We start from the raw sequence: 23,333 nt of genomic DNA, 5'->3' as shown, positions 1-23,333 counted from the left end.
TGGCTGGGCAATCAGGGAAAGAGGCAGAGCTTGAGAGCGCCTTGACAGGTAAAGGAAGTGGGGACTTGAACTTTTGATTCTTGTCAAAGTATTTGATAATGGGAATTGGACGTGTGGGTATCAGGCTTTTTTGCGGACAATGGAATTCCAATTCATTGAATAAAAACTTACCTTTGATGTAGAGAACGGTAACTAGGGGCTGGAGAATCAAATTTGAAGATGAGATCTGGGAGTTGGTCATAGTCTAGAAATGGAGGTGGGAGAGAAGAGTGGACCAACAGTTAAAATACATTGAAATAAGTGCTGCAATGGAGCACGCCTGAGTGCTTCAGGGGCCGTTGGAGAGCCAGTAGCTAATTCTGCTCTGGAAGTGAAAAGGCTATGGTTTTCAGGTGACGTCGCAGCTAGAGGTTAAGGTTGAAAGGGGGGCACTCTAGGCAGAGAGAATTGCAGGTAGAAGCACCGGGGTGATTTGACTTAAAGTGACTTGAAGGGCAGGAGTTGTGCTAGTTCCTCGACGTGGGGAGGGCAGGAAATTCAGTGAGGTCTGTGGAAAACCTTGTGGTTGTTAAACTGCATAATCGGGGCACAATCGAATTGGGTTTTAGGAAGAAAACTGGTGGGAGGGGCTGCTGACGAGGAGATCATTTACGAACCAGAACTAGATAGAGCACCAGGAAAGGGACGGCAGGAGAGGGTGCACTGGGAGAGATGTAAGAGTTGGCGGTGGCTACCAGGTGTAGGGAGTGGGGGAGAATGAAAAAATGTCTCCGCAGTGCCTGGTGGAGAAGTTCCGCTGTATTCAGCAGGAAGGTCTGTAGTTGCCGGCTGTTTGGGGAAGTCGGGCCAGGAAGCCCCTTCCTCATTCCGCACGGATGGGGAAACGTCCAGTCTCCCGGCAGGTGCGCCCTGGGAGCTCGCCAGGCGCGCCGTCCCCAGTTTGCCTATCTCCACTGCAAAGTGGAGGAAGGGCCAGCCATCGCTGTTCTGACCGAGAGGGCCTGTCGTGTAGTTGTCCACACCGTTCCCCCCAAGGAGAACCACCATTGACAGCTTCGTTCCTTTAGAACTCGGACCTCCCTGGAGTCCAGGTTCCAGCCCCTCCTCCCAAGTCTCCTTCAGAGGAGGTGGACGCTCCAAGAACGGGGAGGCCTGGCGTGGGGGAAGCTGCGGGCAGAGTGGAGGCAGCCGCGCCCTCGCGCCGCCCTCGACTGCGCCGGGCTCCCGCCCCCGGCTCCCACCCCCGGCCTGCCGCCGATCGAGCGTGCCCGGAGCGCGCCGGGCCACACGGCCGGGCGGGCATTCCGGGCTCCGGGTCTTTGCGGCTGCCGCGGGGGAGGCGGGCACGTGGTAGGGCGGGGGGTTCCACCTGGCCACGCCGCCTGTCCTCCGCGGGCGGGCCTGGCCCCGCACCGGGACCGCGGCGGGAGAGGTCTGCGCTCTCCAGGACGGAGGCCGCGCATTAGGCGGCGCGGCCCCTGCCGTCGGGCGGAAGGCTCTAGACGAGGGCCGCCTCGCCCCACAGCCCCCGAGCAACTTCGTACCCGCCGATGCCGGCCCCACTGGGCACCGCCGTCCTCCGCCCCGACCCTCGAGGTCCTTGGTCCCGCCCGGCCGGGCCTACCACCCAGCACCCACGTCGAGGCGGGCGGGCCGGCGAGGCGCGGCCGGGTCCCACCTCCGCGAGGGGACTTGGAGAAGTCGGGGCCCCGCCCACCGCTTCCCGCAGCCCCGCCCACGTCTCGCCGCTGCCCCGCCCACTGCTCCTGGCTCCTCCCCTTCCTGCCGGCTGGCTGCTGGCGGCCGCCCGCCGGCCTCGGCCCGGAGCGCAGCCCGCTGCTCCCCTCGGCCGCCCCGCCCCTCCCGCGCGGGCGGCCCGAAAACCCGGAGCGCGGGAGCACGGCTTCGCCGGGCCCGGGCGGCCGCACTGGGCATGCTCAGTAGCCAGGGCAGGTTTTTTGGTCGCAAGTAGGAAGCTTTTTGCACTACACCGGAGAGGGGGAGCCGCGGAGCCATCCGCGCCGCCGTGCACCGCCGCCGCGCCCGCCCCATCCCGGCCCGGCCCCGCGGCGGGGCGCGATGAGCCCGAGCCCGAGCCGGCCCGCCGGGGAGTGAGCGCGGGGCGCGGAGGGCGCGTTGCGCAGCTGCTCCTGCGCACAACCCCGCCGCCGCCGCCGCCGCCGCCGGCCCGCACTGGCAGTAAGTGAGAGGCTCGTCCGTGCCGAGCCCCGGCGCCGGGAGCGGGAGCAGGAAGCGCAGGCCACGCAGGGACCCAACTGAAACAAAGTGTCGGCCGCCCGGCGGCGTCGGCGCCTCGCCCCGACCCTGCCCCTCTCGCCCGCCCGCAACTCCGCCGCCCACCATGGCTTCCGAGGAGCTGTACGAGGTACCTCCCCTCCCCCCGGCCCTCGGGCCGCCCCCGCCCGCCGCCCCGCGCCGCCCCCCCGGCGCCTGCCCGGCCCGGCCCGGCCCGGCCGCGTCCAGCCCGACGGCCCGCTCTGCCGCCGGCGGGCCCCCCCCCCCACCGCCCCGCGGCCACAGTTTGCTGGACGGGAAACGCGTGCGAGGGGAGCCCGAGCCGCGCCGCCCCGGGGGCCCGGCGGGCGGGGGCCTCCCCGGAGTCGTCGGGCTCCCGCGGTCCCCGGCCGCGGGGAAGTAGCGCTGACACGAGTGACTTGCTCAGACCGAGCCCGAAGTGTTCGTGGCGAGGGCGGTGGGTGTGAAGCCCGCTCCTGCTCGGCGGGGTCTGGGCGGCGCGGGGGTGTTTTCCTGTCCATTTAATAAAGCGTTTCGGGGAGGGTTTTGCCTCGGGTTTTGGTGGGGGGGGGTGGGCAAGAGGAAGAGTGGAACTGTCTCTCGACTGTGCTCTAGCCGAAGCGATGCAAAATATCGCACCGAAAATGCTAAACGTTGACCACATGCTTTAATTAGGTTAGCATTGTGGCCAGAGCCAGGAAATTTAAATTTAACGCTGATACACCGTCATTCATTTGCGCCGCAGCGTTGCAAGTAAGAAAGGGCACATCAGAACTATAAGTTATGGGCGATGGGTTTGCCAGCTTCAGCTTCAAGTTTTGGAGTTCTCAGTTTGGATCTTTCGACATATTTTGTATGCCTCGAGGTAACTTCTTGACGTATTTCAAAGTAGACTTCCTGGGAGTACAGAAGCTCGGAAGGCTCTCTCTTCCTTTGGATAAGTGATTCTTCTGTTTCATGTATATACTTATAAGTACGTCTTCGTAAGAGACTTAAAACTTCTGGATACTCCCTGGATTCACCTTTATGATGCGTTTAGGGACCTGGGTGTTTAGGGACTTAAGTATCTGTAACAAGTAGAGCCCCTTGGCCCTTGTGAGCCTTCTGGTCTTCTCTTCTGGGTGTATTGCTGTTGAGCACGGAATGGAGCTCCATTGCCAATAATGATAGCCTTCTAGCAACTTTTTGTTGCTTTTTAAAAGCAAATGTTTGCAGAAGTTCTCGGGAGGAGGCTGCCTTCTGTAGAATTAATGGTAAGGTTATTGCTGCCTCTTACATTGTGTGTGGTCAGTGTACTTCAGCTGGCATTGAAAATGTTCCATTGTATTCAAACATTTTACACATTAGCTATGTCCTGCTGTGTTCAAGATACTATCTTGGGTCATTTGGGTATGCAAGGGGAGAAAACCTCCCAGTTCTCTAGAGGCTTCCGTTTTAGGAAGGAAAGTGTTCTGTATGGGGAAGGCCCTGAAGTAGAGACTAAGATGCCGGTCTTCCAGGCTTAGGCATACCGTTGGGAAAGTACGTAGTATGAGGCTATGAGGAGTTTTGGTATCTACATTAGATTATTCTTTGATAGTTTAGGCTTGAGTATTCACTCTTCATTTTTGTGATTATAAATACATAATCAGTTAACTCATTCCACTAGTGTTTGGGTGACAGTAGCACTTTATACATAAGTTGTATCTTATGTGTACAAAAATGGTCCTGAAAACAATACATTTACTACTAGTGCATTATGAACTAAATTTAGTTCGTTCTTTACTTATTCTATAGCTTCAGGCTTTCTACCCTACTTTCCTGGCATAATTAATTTATAAGTCACATTTTGTACAAAGTTTGTGTTTATTCAGCATGTGTAGTGAATGCCTGCCCTGTGGAGGTTCCATAGGGAGGTATGAGACATGAGAATGGTTCATGCCCTCAGAGAGCATCTACTGGGGACGAAAGAAGTACATTGCAAAGAAATAGTACACTTGCACAATTGAACCTTTGATTCTGGGTTTTCAGTTTTGAAAAAAGTGTTTTAGAGGAGTATGGTTAAGGTGATAGTAAATAATATGGTGGTCAGTATCTTTCAGGGTAAGTTTTCTAACTTCTCCTTTACTTGTAGGCAACACTATGACTATATTATGATTGAAAGTTGATGTTTGAAAGTTGAGCATAGTGGTTGAGAGCCTGGATTCGAATTCAGAAAACCGAGTTATTGAATTCCAACCCTATCACCTTGGGTAAATTAACCTTGAAAGCTCAGTTTCCTCGTCTGTAAAACTGGGATCAATGCTTACCCCATAGAGCTGTCAAGTTTAAATGAAAAAATACGTAAAGCATACCCCACAATTCCCATAGTGAGCACTCACTGATGGTTATTACTGTATTTTAACTCATCTGGCCTGCCTCCCTGAGGCTTGGTTTTGTTTCTGAAGATAGAGAATTGTATTGTTTTAATCAAGGCAGTATTATTTGTGAGGCAGAAATGATATGCCCTTGCAAATGGACAGCACAGTCAGACAAGCTGTTTGACCCGGCGGGGTCGGGGGGAGAACACTAAGGTACTTTAGTAGCCAGGTCACGGGACATTAGTTGCCTTATTTTGTCCAGTTCTGCCTAAATTGAAAAAGGAGTTTCACGTTTGGCCTCAAACATCACAATTCTAGAGGGATATATTGACAAAAGAGGAAGTTTAAAGTTTTGCTTTTTGAAGTAATGGGGTATGTATGGTAAGAGCACAATTCTGCAGTAACTATGTGAACTTGGGTGAGTTACCATCAGGTAACTCTTGGTTTTCTCATCTAAAAAGAAATGAGATCTCCAACACTTAGCATGGTGCCTGCTATATGGTAATAGGTCCTTAGTACATATGTAAATGGTTATTGTAACTATGCCTTGTGAGTGAAAGATAAGGGAACACAGAGCCTAGACCAGACGGTGGAGCATCAGCCTTCCAAAATTGGAAGAGTTACTCTTAGTTGAAGGATAGAATAATTGCTCTCTGCATCTCCAGCAGCTAGGATCAGGAAAGACAGATTTTTGATGCATCCAAGCTCAGAACTTAATAGCTTTCACAGAAGACAGCATCTTTTAGATCAGGGGTCCACAAACTTTATGTAAAGGGCCAGATAGTTACTATTTTAGACCTTGCTGGCCAGGCAGTCTCTGTTGCATCGACTCAACTCTGCTGTGCCATAGACGGCACCTAAATGAGTGAGTGCTACGTTCCAATAAAACTGTTTATGGACAGTAAAATTCAAATTTCATGTAGTTTTTACATGTCGTGAAATATTCTTTTGTTTTTGTTTTTTTTCCAGTCACTTAAAAATGCAAAAATTATTCTTAGCCCTTGGCTTCTCCAAAAACAGGCACTGGCCTGGCTTTGGCCTGCAGGTCTTAGTTTGCTAACCTCTGCTTTAGATGGTCAGCTGCTCTGGAGCTGCGGTGCACACTGGGGTGGGGCACGTGGAGGGTGAAGTGTGGCGGGATTCAAGGCCTTTCAGCTCCAGTCCAGCTCTAGCCTTAGAGCCGGGAGTTCTGGGTCCCACTCTCCCTTCTGCGGAGCAAAGGGAGTAGCTGTGTGTCTTTCTAAGTAACTGTCTCATCTGAACTTTCTCATCAGTAAAATGGGAATGATAGTAGCTATTTCAGAGAGATGTGAAGCTAAGTGACGTTAGCATGTAAAAGCAATTCATGCTTGGTAAAATGCTGTATCAGGTGTTGTTAAGTGAGTATGTGTTATTCTAGGAAACGTCTTTATCTTCTTCCATTCTTAATTAAAGATAAAAAAGACTGCACACTCAACTCTCAAACCCCCAAACCAAACTTGTTTTCCTTTGAGATTTCAAAGTGTCAGGTAAACTGATAATCCCACCAAAGAAAAAGGTGAGATCAAGAGGACTTGAATTTATGCAGTGGTCAATAACCACCATACGACTTTGTTCACATGGGACCGAATAAGGACTGTACACTGTAAAATGCATTCTCCTTGTTTGTGTATCTTAGTAGTTCCTTTTTTTCTCTGTGGACATGGGGTTTTCCCCTCAAGAACTACTGTAATAGCTAATTTAAATTTTATTAAGATCTCAGTGATCTAGTCTTGGCCTTCTGAGAAAATATTTATCTAATGCATGCATGTTTCAGTCAATAAAAAATGGAAGTAAGCTTTTAAGAATGAACTTGGCTTATGAAATGTACCTGGCTTATGAAAAATGTCTTAAAGTTGATTAGTTTGCAAGGATAATCAGGATTTGGGGGAAAGGTAAGTCTTTTGAATCTTTCTCCTTACTTTGGGATAAGATTGTTCCTTTCTGCTGTGTACCACAAGACTTTTCTGTACATTGACCAAAAGTAGTTATAAGTAAAATCTGTAGGTGTAGTTCAAATGGAAGTTACAGGGATCAGGAGACCTTCCATGGATGTTGATCAAGATAAACCAGCATCTGTTGTGTGTAGTGTAGCTGGCTCTTAAAAGACTGAGCTCACCAAGATAAGAAAAAGAGAGCTTTGACTTCTGAAGTTGATTGTGGAGTAGTGAAATCAAATGTGTGTGTATTTTGAAAATGAACACACTATCTTAAATGTGAATGGCTGAGAATATTTATTCATTTGCCTAAAAAACAATAGTATGGAGACATCTCATGTGTTTTCCCTTTGAATTTGCTTTCAGTTTGTGTGTGTTAGAGTAAGTCTTTTTCTGTTCTTGCTGTGATGCCTAAGAATCACTGAGTTTTTCTTCATTGCTCCATCAGAATTTTAACCATTGAACCTGTGTTCATGGTATATAAGAAATAGTTTATTTACATTGTTCTGATTCACAGTTTTGAATATCTGTGATGCATAAAGCCAGTATGAGTCAAATTTTTGTGAATAAGGAGTAGTAGTTTTTACATTCTGTGTGATTGTAGGTGTAACAGCATTATCTGGAGTCCCTTTAAAATACAGATTCTTGGGCCCAAACCATGAGATTGTAGTTTTCAGTGTTTGGGTGAAGACAGGAATCTTTGTTTCAGAAAGCTTCTTTCTGGAATGCAAGTAGATTTAGAAGGCTCTGGATTGCACTGGTTTGTGTTTCTGACACTGAGACCACAGGTTGAGTTGGGGAAGGGTTGGGCTCTGCCTTTACAGAAGAGGAGTTCCAGGTGGACCGAGCAGACTATCCTTTTTGCAGGCTCCTTGACCATTGCCAGTTACTGAGTCATTCCAGGAAGGGAGCATTCCAAACACTAGGTAGTTAGCTGAAAGTGTTGTAATTTCTATTTTCTGTCTTCCTTGTGTGGCGTACTTGTCCCCCAGATTGTAAGATTGGTGCTTACAAGTTTTAGATCTAGGAATTTTTTTCTGATCATTATTTCCCACAGTTCAAACATGGCAAAAGTTGTATTACACTTTAATGAGAGAGTAAATTATAGGAATGACTCTGCAGTCTTGACCCCTTACCTGCCGGTTCTGCCTCCCCCAAATATTATGCCCTGTGCTGTTCCTTTTACACTTAGTTCCTCATATGCATATGTGGTTTCAACTCTAGGATGGGGAGAACTTCCACCTTGACTGTTTCTCACACAAACTTAATTCTCTTCAGCTTTTTAAGCTGCGCGTGGCCTCAGGAGTCCATGTTCTCTGGGGAGTCTAGGAAAGGTCTTAACATTTGTATGAAAATTTGTACAAGTGCACAAGCATTTTTCTCTTGGAGAGGATCAACAGCTTTCATCTGTTTCTGAAAGGGATCTGTGACCCAAAACAAGAATTAAAAGTGGTCTTGAGACCTCTGAGCTAAGACTTGACTTTCGCTGCCCTTCGTTGACTACTTGAATGTTATTTTTGCCAAACTCAGCTCCGTTCCAGCCAGAGCCTACAGTAAAGCCACATTCAAACCTCACTGATTAGGTTTGGAAGTTGTGTGCCATTTCCAGTCTTTAAGTGGCCGTTCTTGAAGTTATGCATACATAGTCTTAAGTTAATATTTTAGCTCCACTTCTAACAATACAAAGATTTTAGAATCCTTTAACTCTGATCTACGCCTGAACTTACATGCTGTTATTTTCCAGTGTTTATTATTATCCATGAAAAAAACCTCATAAAACAGAACATTATTATTGCATGCAGACAATGCTTGTTTAGATTTACTTATATCTTTACCAGTGTCTTTGATCATCAGTCTTATATGTCAGAACATCTTTCTGGGATTATTTTTTTCTTTCTCAAAAATATCCTTCAGAGAGTTCTTTACTGAAGGGTTGTTGGTGGAAAGTCTCTAGTTTTTTGATTATCCGGAAATGTCTTTCTTTTGCCGTCATTTTTGAAAATTGGACTTGATTCTAGATGAGACAGTTAATTGGTTGTTTTCTTTCAGGATTTTGAAGGTATTCCATTGTCTTCTGGCTTCTCCATTATTCTTGAGGAGGTTGTTGTCAGTCTAGAGGCAGTTATTTTACGGGAAGTCTGTCTCCTGTCTCTGGTTGCTTTTGGGATCCTCTCTTTGACTTTGGTGTTTGCTGGTTTTATTACATGTATCTCTGTGTGACTTTCTTTTTATTAATAAGCTTGGTGTATGTTGTGCCTCTTTAGTGGATTTGTGCCTCACTAGTTCTAAAAAATTGTTGGCCATTTTATCATCAAATACTGCTGCTCTTCTGTACTCTTCTTCTGGAATTCCAAGTAGGCATTTATTAGATCTTCTCATTTTCTCCCTGTCTCTCACGCTCTCATTTCCATCTCAGTGGTTCTGTTTGCATTCTGGGTGTTTCCTTGGATCTAACTTCTAGTTCTCTAATGAGCTGTGTCTAATTTGCTGCTTAGCTCATCCATTGAGTTTTAAATTTCAACGATTAGGGGCCAGCCCGGTGGCGCAGCAGTTAAATTTGCACATTCCACTTCTTGGCAGCCCGGGGTTCACTGGTTCAGATCCTGGGTGCAGACATGGCACCACTTGGCACGCCATGCTGTGGTAGGCATCCCACGTATAAAGTAGAGGAAGATGGGCAAGGGTGTTAGCTCAGGGCCAGGCTTCCTCAGCAAAAAGAGGAGGACTGGCAGTAGTTAGCTCAGGGCTGATCTTCCTCAAAAAAAAAAAAAATTTCAATGATTATATTTTTACTTCCAAATATTCTGGGTCCGCCCCCCCCCCCCCCCATGGCCTCCCCGCCTCAAACTGTGGCTTGCTTTCTTAAGTCTTTGGTGTTTGTCTATGTTTATGATTGCATCATTCTTTATGGTTGGATTGAGGGAGGTTACTGGGACACTTGGATATTTTCCTCGCTTCCTGCAAGCCCAATAAAATATTAAGAATTATATTTTATTGAAGAACAAATTAGTTTGTAGTGACAGTGCCCTTTGGAACTTTGTTTGCTTTTTTGCCAGAATCTGAAGAGACCTAATTGATTTGGAGTTTGTGGTACCATGAACAGGTTTGAGGTCTTGAGCCAACACTTGAGATTTACCTAATGATGTTGAAAATGCAAATAAAGGATAAACTAGATTTCAAGAGGACTGTTTATGAAAATGGATATAGTAGTTACAAAGAAAATGCTTCTAAAGCACGATGTTCATCTTTGTTTTGCCTGTCTTAATGTGTAAGCATGTCTTCTCTAACTTTACTTGTGGTTGGCCTGTTCAGTTGGTCTGAGCTAGTGCAACCACAGTCGTTGGCTTACTTTGTCCATGCCTACACAGCCCGTCCCTTCACCTGTACCTTTGTGTTGCCATTTTTCCAATAAGTGGTGGATTCCCCACCTTGCCAGCCACAGTGTCAGTCCTCATCAGGACTCATCAGAGTTCACTGCTAGCAGGAATCTTCCCCTTCACGTTCTCTGTGGCTAGTTTACTTTTTGTTTTGCACTGTTAATTACTTACTTGTACTTGCTTATGCTTTCCTTTTCATGGTATTAAACAATATCATATATATTTTCTTCTGGAATGGTTGGCTACATGTTTATTTTTTGGTGTATTGCAGTGACTAATCTGAGGATATGAACGTGGTGACCAGCCAGTAACTGCTGACTTAGCTAAAACACAAATATTATAATGACTGGAGTTATATTGTTTGAAATTATACCATATATGTGAGAATTGTGCATTAAGGTATTTTGTTTGAAAAAACTCTGCCTGGTGTTTTGGAGGAAAATTAGTTCTAAATTTGATACAAACAATTTGGGGAAAAATTATGGTCCTAGAAAGAGGTCCTTGAAATGTTGGCCACAGTATTTATATTTAGCATTGGTGAAAACTGGCAAGGGGGGGCGCGGTTGTCTAACAGTTGTGTTTTCTGGTTGGAAATGTTAGCCTCTGTATATTTAGAAAATGTCTTCCCCCTTTGTCTTAGCTCCGTTTATGTAATGGGCTCTGCCATGTGACGTTTTCAAGAGATTGGTAGTTTCCTATTGTTTGTTGATCAAGCCCTACAATGTTGATTGCACATCATGAATATCTTTGGTTAAAATGTACCCGTTTTTCATCAGTAGATTACTGTTTAGGATTTCATAATTTCAGTTGCATACAGAAGCATTTCTTATTTTATGTATGTAACTAATTTTTATATGTATTTTGTATATGTATATGTAATTGATTTTTATATGTAACTAATCTGGAAGCCTCAGCTATTTAGAATATGTGAGAATCAGGACCAAAAAAAGAGTCTTCTTGCCTTGTAAAAAGGTATCACACTCCATACACATTGAACAACTCTGGGTCTCTCTTGTAAACTGTTTACCTGTATATTAGGCGTGATATGCTTGGACTTAACTAGCTTCCTTAGGCTGTTAGAAACAAATTTTGGTAAAGGCGAAGGTGCTGCCCAGCCCAGGTGAATTGACATTAATAAGTTCGCTCGTGAAATTAGCTGAAGAGGGTGAAGCACATCCAGGTGGTGGGCGATGGGCTCCTGAGCCCCATAGAGCACGTGAAGGGCGTGTCGACGAAGAGGCGTACATTAAGAAGAGCTGTTGAAGATACTTTTTAAACATTTGGGGCATTTAAGTGACAAAATTAAGTTTACTTTTATGGCATGCTTTCCAGAATTTCCACTCAAGTATTCCTAACAGCAGAAGAAAGAGAGCAGGTATTCTCATAAGGAGTTGGAGGTGGGACTGGGAACTGAGCGGCCTGCTGCAAGCCTGGCCTGATTCTGAATTCTAATGTTATCCTAAAACCTTTGTGAAGTTAACATTGTACTCCATGGAATATTTTTTGGTTTGATATTAAATCTTTTCAAAGTACTTACCAGTTAACTCTTCTCCATAAATCTTTGGGTCAGCTTGATGTTTCCAGAAGATGAGCCAAGAGTTAATGTCTCCTTACAGCTCTTATCTCCTGCCTTGTATGTGCACCCTGGTTTAAGAGCAGAGACTTACTGTGTTATCTTCCATGATGAGGCTAGGTAAAGGAAGTAGTAGCTGATTTTGTGAAATCTAAGTGAAAATATTTGAATCAAATAATCAAAAAAGTTTTTTTAATTCTTGTTTTAGTTTAAGTCTTGTTTAGTAGTTGTTTTTACCATTGACGTTTAAAGGTGTTTATTTTCTATCTAACATCGTCATAATGTTGGGTGTTGAAGAGAAGGTGCGCTAGCTGTTTTTCTCTCAAGCCAGCCTGCTGAGTCCCTGCTGGAAAGAGCGATTGTGCTGCTCCTTGGAGTCAGTGATGGGAGCATTTGTAGGTCTGTTGGAATGGGGGTCTGTCTGCTTCATAACTCCTCTCTACCCCTGAGCCAGGCCAGAGGCCTCAGAAAATTTCTATCTTCCAGGGAGTCTCCATCCTTCATCTCCTCTCCCTCCTGAAGTTTTGAGTTTTCTTGTCTCCATGTCCAGCTCTGGTGCCTCCAACTTGATTTTCATCCATCTGCCAGGTCCCCTTTGAGTTGAGGTTTCATTCATCCTGTTTTGACTCTTGACCCGGGCTTCTGTACTTGGCTTGTTGCCGTGGTGGAAGCTCTGGCCTGGGAAGTTGGGCTCTGACTGCCTGCTTTTGCTTCCTTGCTTTATTCTGTGCGGTCCACAGAGAAGTCGTCTGCCTGTCTTATGCCTCAGACACTTGAGGGGAAGTTCAGCTACCTCTCCAACTCTCGGCGGGCGCAACAGCTCCCCTGTTTTGGTCCTCTGACTTCCCTTTTGTATGCAGATGAGTAAGAGGTAAATGATTATTTCATTCTTAGTTTAAAGACTTGAGGGAGAGAGGTGTGTGTGGGGGGTGCTAACTAGAATGTGATTTGTAGTGCTCTTCCTTCAGAGTATACAGATGAGTAAAATTTCCTCCAGAATTATTTTATATGCCATCGTTCGACACCACTTGCTTTAGCTCATAAATGAGCTTTTTGAGCATGTCTTGATTAAAGTGATAGATACCTATCTAAGTAAGTGTATTCCTGGGGGAAACAATCCTTCCTAAGTCGCTCCAAGTTGGGACTACTTACTTAAAAATGATTATGTAGAATGAGTTTAAAAGGTCATGGATGTGAGATCTTGTCAAAGTCACCTGTACACCTTGGCAGAAAGAAGTTAAGTGTCAAGACCAGACACATTCACCTTGCCCAGAAACCCTATCAAAATCTGCAGAGATTGTGGTCATGAGTGGGCACCTTTACAGCAGCGCGGCTCCCCTACCTTTGTCAAAAAGATGGCCTGGGGGAGAAGAAGACCAGAACCACGCAGTGGGGGTGGGGGGCAGGATTGTTCCTTCTAACATTCGAGTCTCTCATAGACATAATCCCACCTAAAGGAAAGTTCACACTGGAGGGTCCTTGTCTTGGCTGAATCCTGTTGCAGTCGAGGGATGTGTCTTGGCATTTGGTGAACTGTTCAGAAAGCTTTTTCTATAGTGGAACGAGTCTCCCCTTGGAGAAGAGTGCTCCCCGAAGAGTTTGAGAAGGAAACGGGGAGCAAATAAGGATGTGCCCTAGGCCCTAAGTGGGGGGCGTCTAAGAACTCTTGTTTCCCCCCTAAGGCAGTAGGCCTCAGGAGTGTTCCTGAGCCCCTCATGCTCCCGGGTGATTGGGGTGGGAGTTAAAAGTAAAGTGGAAAGTCCCATCCTTCCTATGCTTTACCATCTCCTTCTGCTACTCAAAAGTGTGTCCCGCGTTTCTCTGGAGTCCCTCTGCCATGCTAACAGCCAACTCCCTTCCCACACCCACCTGTTAGGAACACAGCTGCCCATCTGCTCTGCTTTCCTGGGAGGAGGGGTGTCGCCACATCTTCTGTTGCATCAGGTAGAACCGCCTTCTGTGCGGTACCATCCTCCAGGTGATGGGAGGTCAGCTACAGCCCGTGGTGTTCTCTGAGGCCCCGTGGGGCCCGAGCAGAAGTGAAGGCCTGCTTCTCCTTTGTTGCAGGAGTAGTGAGGCGGTACTGCTTCATCAGAAGCTCCTTTGGTTGTCAATTGTGCTTCTCCTAGTTGAATCCCGGGTAAAGGAAAGATCCAGGGGACACATCTGGCTGTGCTCACAATAGGCACTCCCGACAGTCTTTATTGTTGAACCAGCTACATTTCTGGTTCCCCATTCCTGGCTGGCCTGCCACCTCCAGGCCTCTGTCTCAGTCCCTGTGGGCAGGAACTCCAGTGATTTCTAAGTAAAGAACCCACAACCTAAGGAGAAGGAGTGGCTTTGGAGCCATATGCAGTGGCCTATCAGCCTTTACAGGGAGCTGTATATCAGAAGCTCCTGTCTGTGAAAATTGTTGTAGGATCAATTATTGGACAAAGAGTTTTGCCCAAATTACTTTTTTTGTTTTCTCTAGCTTTCTTGCCTTTTCTAACTCTGGGTCAAGGGAAATGAGATTGAGTGTTGCTGTCTTTTCCTTCTGCTTGCTCTTTGCTTTGTTACTGCTCTCACTCCACCCCCTAGAGCCCTACTCCTACTGCACGCCATCATGTAATGTGGAATTGAACTATTCAGAACAGTTTAGTTTCCTGTTCCTTAGGAAATAACAGGTGAACGGTAGAATCCTTCTGTCTTTCTAAAAGAAATCAACTTTCCAACTGAACTAAGCTTCTCTTGCACTTGCCCTTCTCCCTCCTGTTTTCCCTGTAGGTTGTTTGTCCCTAGTGAAAATGGGTCTCTCACTCCTGCTGTACATTATCATCAATTTAGGACATGTCATCCAGTCAGGTTTTTGTTTGTCTATTTTGTGTAAGTCATTAATACTGATACAAGAGAGCAACAAACGTATAGAAAGATTTACTTTTCTCCCTGTTTTCTATTTTGGCTATATGTTAGCAAGAAGCTATGTAGTAAGCATCCTTAAATGATTTATGTACTTGTTAAAAGCGGTATTTGCAAGGTTTCTTGAAGAGAGTTTATAAATAATATGATACTGATGAAATCTTTTAAAGGTGAAGATTGCTTAGGTTAATTTAACTTAATCAGTTTTAAGGAGCAATTAACAATAACGTGACTTAATGCTATACTGAAGTCCATGTAAATGACCTTTGCGTAAAGGCTTCTCGGAGTTCAGGAAGCTTTGCCTCTGGATTAGGGTTTAATTTAAGGTGGTGGAGATGTTATTGTTCTGTAAGACACGTGCTATCATTCGGATCAAAAAAACCCACTAATTTTTCTTGCTTTGATGACTAGAGTTATAAGGGTTTCTTAAACTCCAGTGTAAGTTAACAGATGATGGTAGTTCTATTATAAAAAACGCACAGGCTCCTAATCAGTATCTTAATCTGCCTTTTCTTCCATGGTCACCATACTTGGGGTCATTAAGCAGAATGTAGAGCAGATGTGACTAAAGCAATGGCATTTTTAGTGTAGCTTGTGGAAGCAGAATAGGAAAGCTCAATTGATTGCCTGTAGTTTCAAAGGTAGCCTGTAGGTTTCCTGTGCGCAACAGCACAGAAATGTTTTGTATGGACCTAAAAATGAGTGACTAATTTTAGAGTAGAAAATGAATAAGCTTTGTAGGAGATTAAGCAAATTTGCAAAGAGAATGGACTTAATGCATCATTGGATAGCAATTTTTGACTGTCATCAGAGATTTTAAGTTAAATACGTGTCTATAGTGAAGCACAAAATGCTGATGAAAACAGAGAAAAGATCAGAGGTTCCATTTGTACAAAAGTTTGTCCAAAGAAAATAAGCATGTGCTCACTTTGCAAGAGACTTTGAAAGTTTATACAAAGATGAATGGAAACAATGGTGATTTGACATTTACTATGATTTTTTTTTAAAAGGAAGAACAAAATAACATGTTTGGAGAATACATTAAAGGGAAAGACCTGTCAAGTACAAACATTAAAAGACATGCACAGTGGCAGGTATTAACATTCCTAAGAACCAAGAAAGCACCAATGTCAAATAAATCAGCATGTGATTTTTGTCACCAAATAGCATTGTCTATCGTGTAACTGATTCCGTAGGGTCAAAAAGAGTAGGAAGTTTGAGAATCAGTGAGATGCAGAGGGAACAAACCTGGGGCCTTAGTGATGGATTTCTTTATTAGGACACTTCATTTTGTCTGGGAGAAACCACTTTTGATTTACAACAATATTGTCAACTAGGCTCACTAGACTTATAGTTCTGAATTACTTTAGTTCGTTTCAAAATTCTTTTCTCCCTTAAGGAGTGAAGATTTGGCACCTTGGAGGATATTCAGAAGACTTTGTCTGAGGGCAGTCTTCAAAGAGGAGAAGGTTCCGAGAATGCTTTGTGTTGTCAGCAGCCTCTTTGAAATAAGAGTTTGGCCTTTTAAGGGCACTCCTTGAAGTAGCTGACATTCACTTGGCAGGCAGATCCTTTGAATTTCCAGACTTTACATAGTCTCGTCACCTTACTTGTGGTTTGTATGTAAAGGCCCTGTGTATGTTTGTTGAGAAGATGGAAGTCAAAGAAGAAAGAAAACTTAGCCCATTCTCTCCCACCCTGGATGAACTACCATGAACCATGGAGTACCATCATTCCAGACATCTCTATGCATAAATGCAGATAGAAGAATGATGTACTCTACAGATAAGTTATTTCATAAAAATAACATTATATCATACTGTTTAACAGACAGAAAATAACATGAAGGAATTGTAGAATTTTATGTAAAAACCTTTTTAATCTCATTGGTCCATTTTTCTTTTGCCTTTTTCTTGTTGATTTGTTGGACTTATATGTAATGAGGGCTAATCTTTGTTATATCTTGCAAATATTTTCTCATCTGTGGTGTGTCTTTGTTCATTAAAAATTTTTAAATCTGTAATATACTTATATATTTTACCTGCTAAATTAATGAAATTTTACATTTTAATGTAGTCAGATTTACTTTCCTCATTTTTTTTCTTGTTTAGGAAATCCTACCCCAAGATCGTTGTCTTTTTTCATCATCTAAAAGTTTTGCTTCTTACAGCATGAACTTTAATCCACCTACAGTTTGTTTTTATGTATGGTATGAAGTTGGATCTGATTTCTTTTTTAAATATGAATAATCCATTGTCACCATTTATTAAATAGTCCATCACTTCCCCATTTATTTGCCATGGCTGCCATAAATGAAGTTTTCATTTATGTGTGGGTCATTGTTTTTTTGTTCAATTGGTGTTTGTCTCTTCCTGATCATACCACACTGTGGTAATTAGTATAGCTTTATAATAAGTCTTGGAAACTTGCTCTACCAGTTATCTTTATCTTATTCTCTTTTTCTGAAAAATTTCTCAGCTCTTCTTGGTGTTGTGCTCTTCCACTTACATGTTGGAATCATCTCGTTGAATGACAGAAGAAACTGTGTGGGGTTGGAATTGCTGTTGCATTGTATTCGTGGATTAATCTGTGGCACTGGGGGTACAGCACTGGACCTATCAGATCAAGTCCCTGCCCAGGAGCTTATATTCTAGTGGTGGCAGCAGGCTAATTAGCATATTGCTAGTGGCTTGGGGTGTGTGTTATTTTTATGTAAATTGTCAATGAAAGCCTCATTCGTAAGGTGGCATTTGGGACTTGAAAGCACAGGATGCCTGCTAAGGTTGGCCTCTTGGTGAGTTTGATCAGCAACAAGGAGGCCAGTGTCCCTGGCGACTGAGGGAGAGAATGGTAGATGAGGTCAGTGGTCTTCTGCCACGTGATAGTGGGGTCCGTTTGTAGGCCCTTTGTAGGTGGGCTAAATACTTTGAGTTTATTTTTAGTAAGATGGGAAGCCATTGGAGGAATGATGTAATCAAATTAAAATTTTTAAAAGGTTATGTTGGATGATGTTATATGGAGAATAAACTGAAGGGGGACCAGGAAGGAAGCAGAGAGATTTGGAAGCTGGCAGAAAAATTCAGTCAAAGATAATGGTAGTTTGAGACCCTGATGGTGGTATGATGGAAGTAGTGAGGAGTGATTGCATCAGGGGTATATTTTGAAGGTAGAGCTAAGCAGGATTTGCTTGTGGCTTAGATATTGAATGTGAAGGAATGAGAAGAAATGGAAAGAACTTACAGTTTTTAGGCTTAAGTAGAAGAATGGGTTTGACATTTATTCAGATGGATGTTACTGCTTGAGGCAGGTTTTATTGAGGGGAAAGGCTGGTGGGTGGATAAATAGGAGTTGGATTTTAGACATGTTAAGTTTGAGATGCCTTTTAGACATCCAGGTGGAGGTATTGAGCAGCAACAGGCTATGGAAGTTTAGAGTTTAGGGCATATGCTTAGGCAGGAGATAATTTTGGGAGATATCAGTGTATATACATGGTTTTAAAAGCCATGAGAAAATGGAGTCATCCAAGGACCAAGTGTACGTGGAGAAGAGATGTGAAGATTGATCTTGGGTGCACTCTTACAGTGTAGAGCTTGGGGCAGTTAAAGACACAGTAGAGGAGACTGGGAAGAAGCTGTAGCCAGGAAAGTAGGAGAAACGAGCTGGTGGTGCCCTGGAAACCAATGAAGAAAATTTCAGGGAGGGAATGATCACTATGTTCTGTGCTGCTGCTGAGAACTGAGAATTGCCTGTTAGATTTGGCAGCATGGAGGCCACTTGGCAGCAGCTTTTTTGGTGGAGTATTGGGGCCTAGAGCCTGGGACGGGCTCATGAGAGAATGGGAAAGGAGGAATTGGAGGTGATAATTATAGACAGCTCTCAGGACCAGCTTTGTGAAAAGGGAACCAGGAGGGCGAGGTAGGCTCCAGAGTTTGTTTGCTTTAAGATAGGAGAAATTGCAGTGTGTTGTGCGATGATGGGAAAGAGCTAATGGGAAGTGGAAATTATTCAGGGGAGGGAGGAAGGGCAATAGCCAGAATGGTTGACCCAAGTTGGCAAGAGGGAATTGGATCCAAAACCTTGGGGTGGGACATGTGTTCCCTTACTCATATCTCTCCCTCTCTTCCTCCCTGTCTGTCTCTCTCTCCCCTCTCACCTTTTGGTCCTTCAGTAATGTTTTTGTTTTTGTTTTTTTTGGTGAGGAAGGTTGGCCCTGAGCTAACATCTGTGCCATTCTTCCTCTACTTGGTATGTGGGACGCCACCACAGCATGGCTTGATGAGCGGTGTGCAGGTCCACACCTGGGATCCAAACCTGCAAACCCAAGGCCTCTGAAGCAGGGCGTGCAAACTCAACCACTACACCACCAGGCTGGCCCCAGTAATGTTTTGTTAGGAACTTTTAAAAAAAGTTTTGCACAGCCTTTCTTGGATTTATTCCTAGAAACTATAGTATTTTGTTGCTCTTGTTAATGAAATCTCCTTAAAGTTGTATTTTTAATTGGTTAATACTTGTGCATACAAAGGCTATTTATGTCTGATTTTTATATCTAGGAACCTTGTTGAACTATCCTGTTGTTAGAAAACTTGTAGATACTTTGAGATTTGTGTGTAGACAGTCATATCTTGTACAAATAGGGATAGTTATTTTTTTTCTTTTCAAACTCATAACTGTTATTTCTTTTTCTTATATTTACATTGGCTGTGATCATCTACTACAATGTTGAATGTAAGTTACAACAGCAAGCATTCCTGTTTTATTTCTAATTCTAAAAGTGCCATAAAATTTTACTATTAAGTAAAAACTGTAGATATTTGCTAGATATCTTTTTTAAAAAATCTGGTTAAAGTTCTTTTTTATTTCTAGCTTGTGAGGAGTTTTTAATCATGAATGGTTATTGAATTGTATTGAATGTGTTTTCTGCATTTATTAGAGATTGTCATTTTATCCCCTCTTTCCTTTTAATTTTTTAATGTAGTATATTAATATGTTTTGTGATGTTGAGCCATCCTTGCATTTCTGGGATAAACCATTCCCAGTCGCAGTGTGATATTTTATGTACATTGTTAAAGTCGTTTCATATTCAGTGTTCTAATAGTTACTTCAAGGAGAGATAACCAACTTAATATTTTTTTTCTATTCTCAGTTTGCAGAATCTTTGGATTTCTGTTCCTTAAAAATTTTTTTTTTTTTGAGGACAATTAGCTCTGAGCTAACTACTGCCAATCCTTCTCTTTTTGCTGAGGAAGACTGGCCCTGAGCTAACATCCATGCCCATCTTCCTCTACTTTATATGTGGGATGCCTACCACAGCATGGCTTTTTGCCAGGTGGTGTCATGTCTGCACCCGGGATCCGAACCGGTGAACCCCAGGCCACCGAGAAGTGGAACATATGCACTTAACCGCTGCACCACTGGGCCGGCCCCCAGCTTTTTTCTTGTAGTTGATTTCTAGTTTCATAGCATTATGGTTGGAAAAGATGCTTGATATGATTTCAAACTTCTTAAATTTATTGAGACTTCTCTTGTTTCCCAACATATGGTCCATCCTTGAGAATGTTCCATGTGCATTCAGAATACAGAATACAGAACATGTATTCTGCTGTTTTTGGATGGAGTGTTCCATATAGGTATCTATTAAGTCCACCTGGTGTAGTTTTTCATTTAATTCCACTATTTCCTTGTTAAATTTCTGTCTTGATCAATCCATTGATGTAAGTTGGGTGTTATGGTCCCCTATTATTATTGTGGTGGTGTTAATGTCTCCTTTTAGGTTTGTTAATAGTTGCTTTATGTACTTTGGTGCTCCTGTGTTGGGTGCATATATATTTATAAGTGGTATGTCTTCTTGGTGGAGTGTCCCTTTTGTCACTATATACTCCCCTCTTTGTTTCTCTTTACCTGATTTATCTTGAAGTCTGCTCTGTCTGATATACATATGGCAATGCCTGTTTTCTTTTGTTTGCCATTAGCTTGGGGTGTCGTCTTCCATCCCTTCACTCTGAGCCTGTGTTTGTCTTTAGAGCTGAGTTACGTTTCTTGGAGGCAGCATATTGTTGCGTCTTATTTTTTCATCCGTCCTGCCACTCTGTGTCTTTTGATTGGAGAGTTCAGTCCATTACATTTAGGGTGATTATTGATATATGATTAATGCTGCCATTTTATCACTAGTTTTCTGGTTATTCTGTCTTTCCCTTGTTTCTCGTCTGGTGTATTTCGGACTTCCAGTTCAGTTTGGTAGTTCTCTGTGATGGTTTTTTTACGTTTTCTCTTTATCATTTGTGTGTCTGTTCTGATTATCTGTTTAGTGGTTACCATGAGGTTTGTATAAAGGTATCTTGTAGATGAGATTGTCCATTTTCTGGTAGCCTCTTATTTTCTTAGTGTAAACCAATTCCATCCCTTTCCTCTTCCCCTTCTAAGTTGTTGTGCCACCTTATTCCATCTTGTGTTGTGAGTTTGTGGTTAAAGTGACAAGATTATAGTTATTTTTGATGTTTTCCTTCTCTTTATCTTCTTTTTTTTGTGAGAAAGATTGGCCCTGAGCTAACATCTGTGCCAGTCTTCCTGGTCATTCATCATTAATGTTATAATTGTTTGCTAACCTGTTCTGATAGCTGCCATTTTCTGATTTTGTCTACCTGTTTTATCTCCTTGCTCAAGACTTTGTAAACCCTTTCTTTTCTTTTCAGGTATGAGGGCCTTCTTGATCCTTTTGTGTGTGTGTGTGTGTGTGGTGAGCTGGGGGAGGAGTGTTGTGGCAATGAACTCCCTCAGCTTTTGTTCATCTGGAAAGTTTTTATCTCTCCATCATATCTGCAGGATATTTTTGCTGGATAGAGTATTCTTGGCTCAAAGTTTTTGTCTTTCAGAATTTTGAATGTATGATTCTACTCTCTCCTAGCCTGCAAGGAAAAAACTCTGCTCCTTTCTCCCTCTTTTCACCCTCTTCAGTACCTATTATCCTTATGTTGCATTTCCTAATTGAGTCGAATATTTCTTGGATAATTTCTTCATTGCTTTTTGGTCTTAGGTCTCTCTTCTCTTCCATCTGTAGCATGTCTGTATTTCTGTCCTCCAGATTGATAATTCTGTCCCCTATAGTATCAGCTCTGTTATTCAAGGACTCCAGATTTTTATCTTAATTCATTGTGTTTTTCATCTCCAACATTTCTGGTTCGCTTTTCTTTATAGTCTCGGTCTCTTTTGTGAAGAATCCCCTCTGTTCATTAATTTTGTTCCTGATTTCATTGAATTATTTTGTAACTTGTTGAGTTTTTTTATGATAGCTATTGTGAATTCTTTGTTGTTTAGACTGTAAATTTCTATGCCTTCAGGATTTACTTCTGTGTGCTTGTATTTTCCTTCTGGTCTGGAGTATTAATATATTTTTTCATACTGTTTGATGGTATTGATTTGTGGCTTCACATAGTGATAGTATCTGGTCTCAGAGTTCACCTGCTGGGGGCAGGCGGATCAGGAGCTGTGTGTTCTGAGCCCACCATGATTCCTGGCGTCTGTGCCTGTCCTTTGGAATCTATGCTGACAAGGCTTGTCTGTGATTGCCCACTCACAGCTGCTGCTTTCCTAAGGTATGCGTGGGTGCTCTTGCACACTGCACAAGGGGTGTGCTTTCTTTTGCCTCTGTAATCTCGGGGGCATTCTCACTCTGCCCTCATTATCTGCTCTCCTGGGGTGCTGGCTTGATGAAGACACCCCCACCATAGCTTAGTCTCCTCTCTGTGGAGCTTTTCCATGGGCTGTGAGGGAAAGCAAAGGCATTCCTGCAGAGAGCCACCCCTCCTCCTTCTTTACTCAGAGCCCTGCATGGTCCTGTGCCATAAGTCGCTGCCAGGGAGGAAGAGGAGATCCCCTTACCTTCTTCCACTTCCTCCCAGGTGTCTGGCATCTCCACCTTCAGACGTGTGGCTGGATGAGTCTCTCAGATGTCTTTTGTGAATGTCCTCTCTTGGTTTATCAACGTCCTTTATGTTGTCTCTCAGGCGGAAAGTCTGAGGGAAGAGCTCACTCCACCATGATGCTGTTGTCACTCTTCCTAATGTTTGCTGTTTATCATCCTTCTTGGCTTGTTTTTTTCTTTTCAGCTGTCTGTTGGTTTGAGAGATTTTTATGTATGGATTGGCTATTAATCCCTTTGCTGGTTATAGATTCTTTGTCTTGACCTGGTGGTTGCCATTAATTCATTTAAATTCTGTTTAACTGTTATCCTGAGTAATCAAATTACTCAGTAATTTCTCTTCTTCTGAAATGTGACAAGGATGTCAGCATTCTTTACCTTTTGAATATATCCATTCCCCATTTTATGCTCATCCACATTTTTAAGTTCTTTTCAATATATCAAAAATGGGATATGTGTTGAATAGGTAAGTCTGTCTTCCTTCAGGACATAGCTTGTTATTAATTCTTCATTGAAAGATTGTTTTCTAGTATTTATTATATTTTTCAAAAATAAACCAACAGGTTTTTTTTTTAAATCACAGGTTAAATTTTCTAACATTACATTTGATTGAATTCTTGTTTCATTTATCCCTTCCCTTCCATGTGGCCTGACTTTTGTTCCTGAAATACAACTTACTCTTTATTTCCTTTTTTTAAACGATATACTTCAGATACTGTAGCATTCCTGCTTTTAAAATCCACGTCGGATACTATAGAATTCCTGCTTTTAAAGTGTACACTTCAGTGGTTTTTAGTATATTCATGCAGTTGTACAACCATTACCACTATGTAATTTTAGAACATTTCATCACCTCAGAAAGAAGCTTTATACTCATTAGCTGTCAGTCTGCGTCTCCATCCCCACCCCTGCACCCCTGGCCACCACTAATCTGCTTTTTGTCTCTATGAATCTGTCTATACTGCACATTTTATATAAACAGAATCATGCAGAATGTGGTCTTTTTTGTTTGACTTCTTT

The 23,333-nt window shown here is 43.4% G+C and overlaps 1 protein-coding gene across 2 annotated transcripts in view; it reads left to right on the top strand.

The window, feature by feature from the left end:
- The first annotated feature begins 1,942 nt into the window (after positions 1-1,942).
- Positions 1,943-23,333, top strand: part of CDYL (chromodomain Y like) — a 192,937-nt gene continuing 171,546 nt past the window's right edge. The window contains exon 1 of one of the 2 annotated variants that reach the window (XM_044773322.2): positions 1,943-2,386. In XM_044773322.2, coding sequence (XP_044629257.1) covers positions 2,363-2,386 — 24 coding nt within the window. In that variant the 5' untranslated portion in view covers positions 1,943-2,362. The remainder of the gene's footprint in view (positions 2,387-23,333) is intronic. The other variant, XM_070515675.1, reaches the window with a different exon arrangement.

This window comes from Equus asinus, chromosome 8 (genome assembly GCF_041296235.1).
Source record: "Equus asinus isolate D_3611 breed Donkey chromosome 8, EquAss-T2T_v2, whole genome shotgun sequence".
NCBI lineage: Eukaryota > Metazoa > Chordata > Mammalia > Perissodactyla > Equidae > Equus > Equus asinus.
The sequence above is the reverse complement of the archived record's forward strand: the minus strand, read 5'-3'. Positions and strand labels throughout refer to the sequence as shown.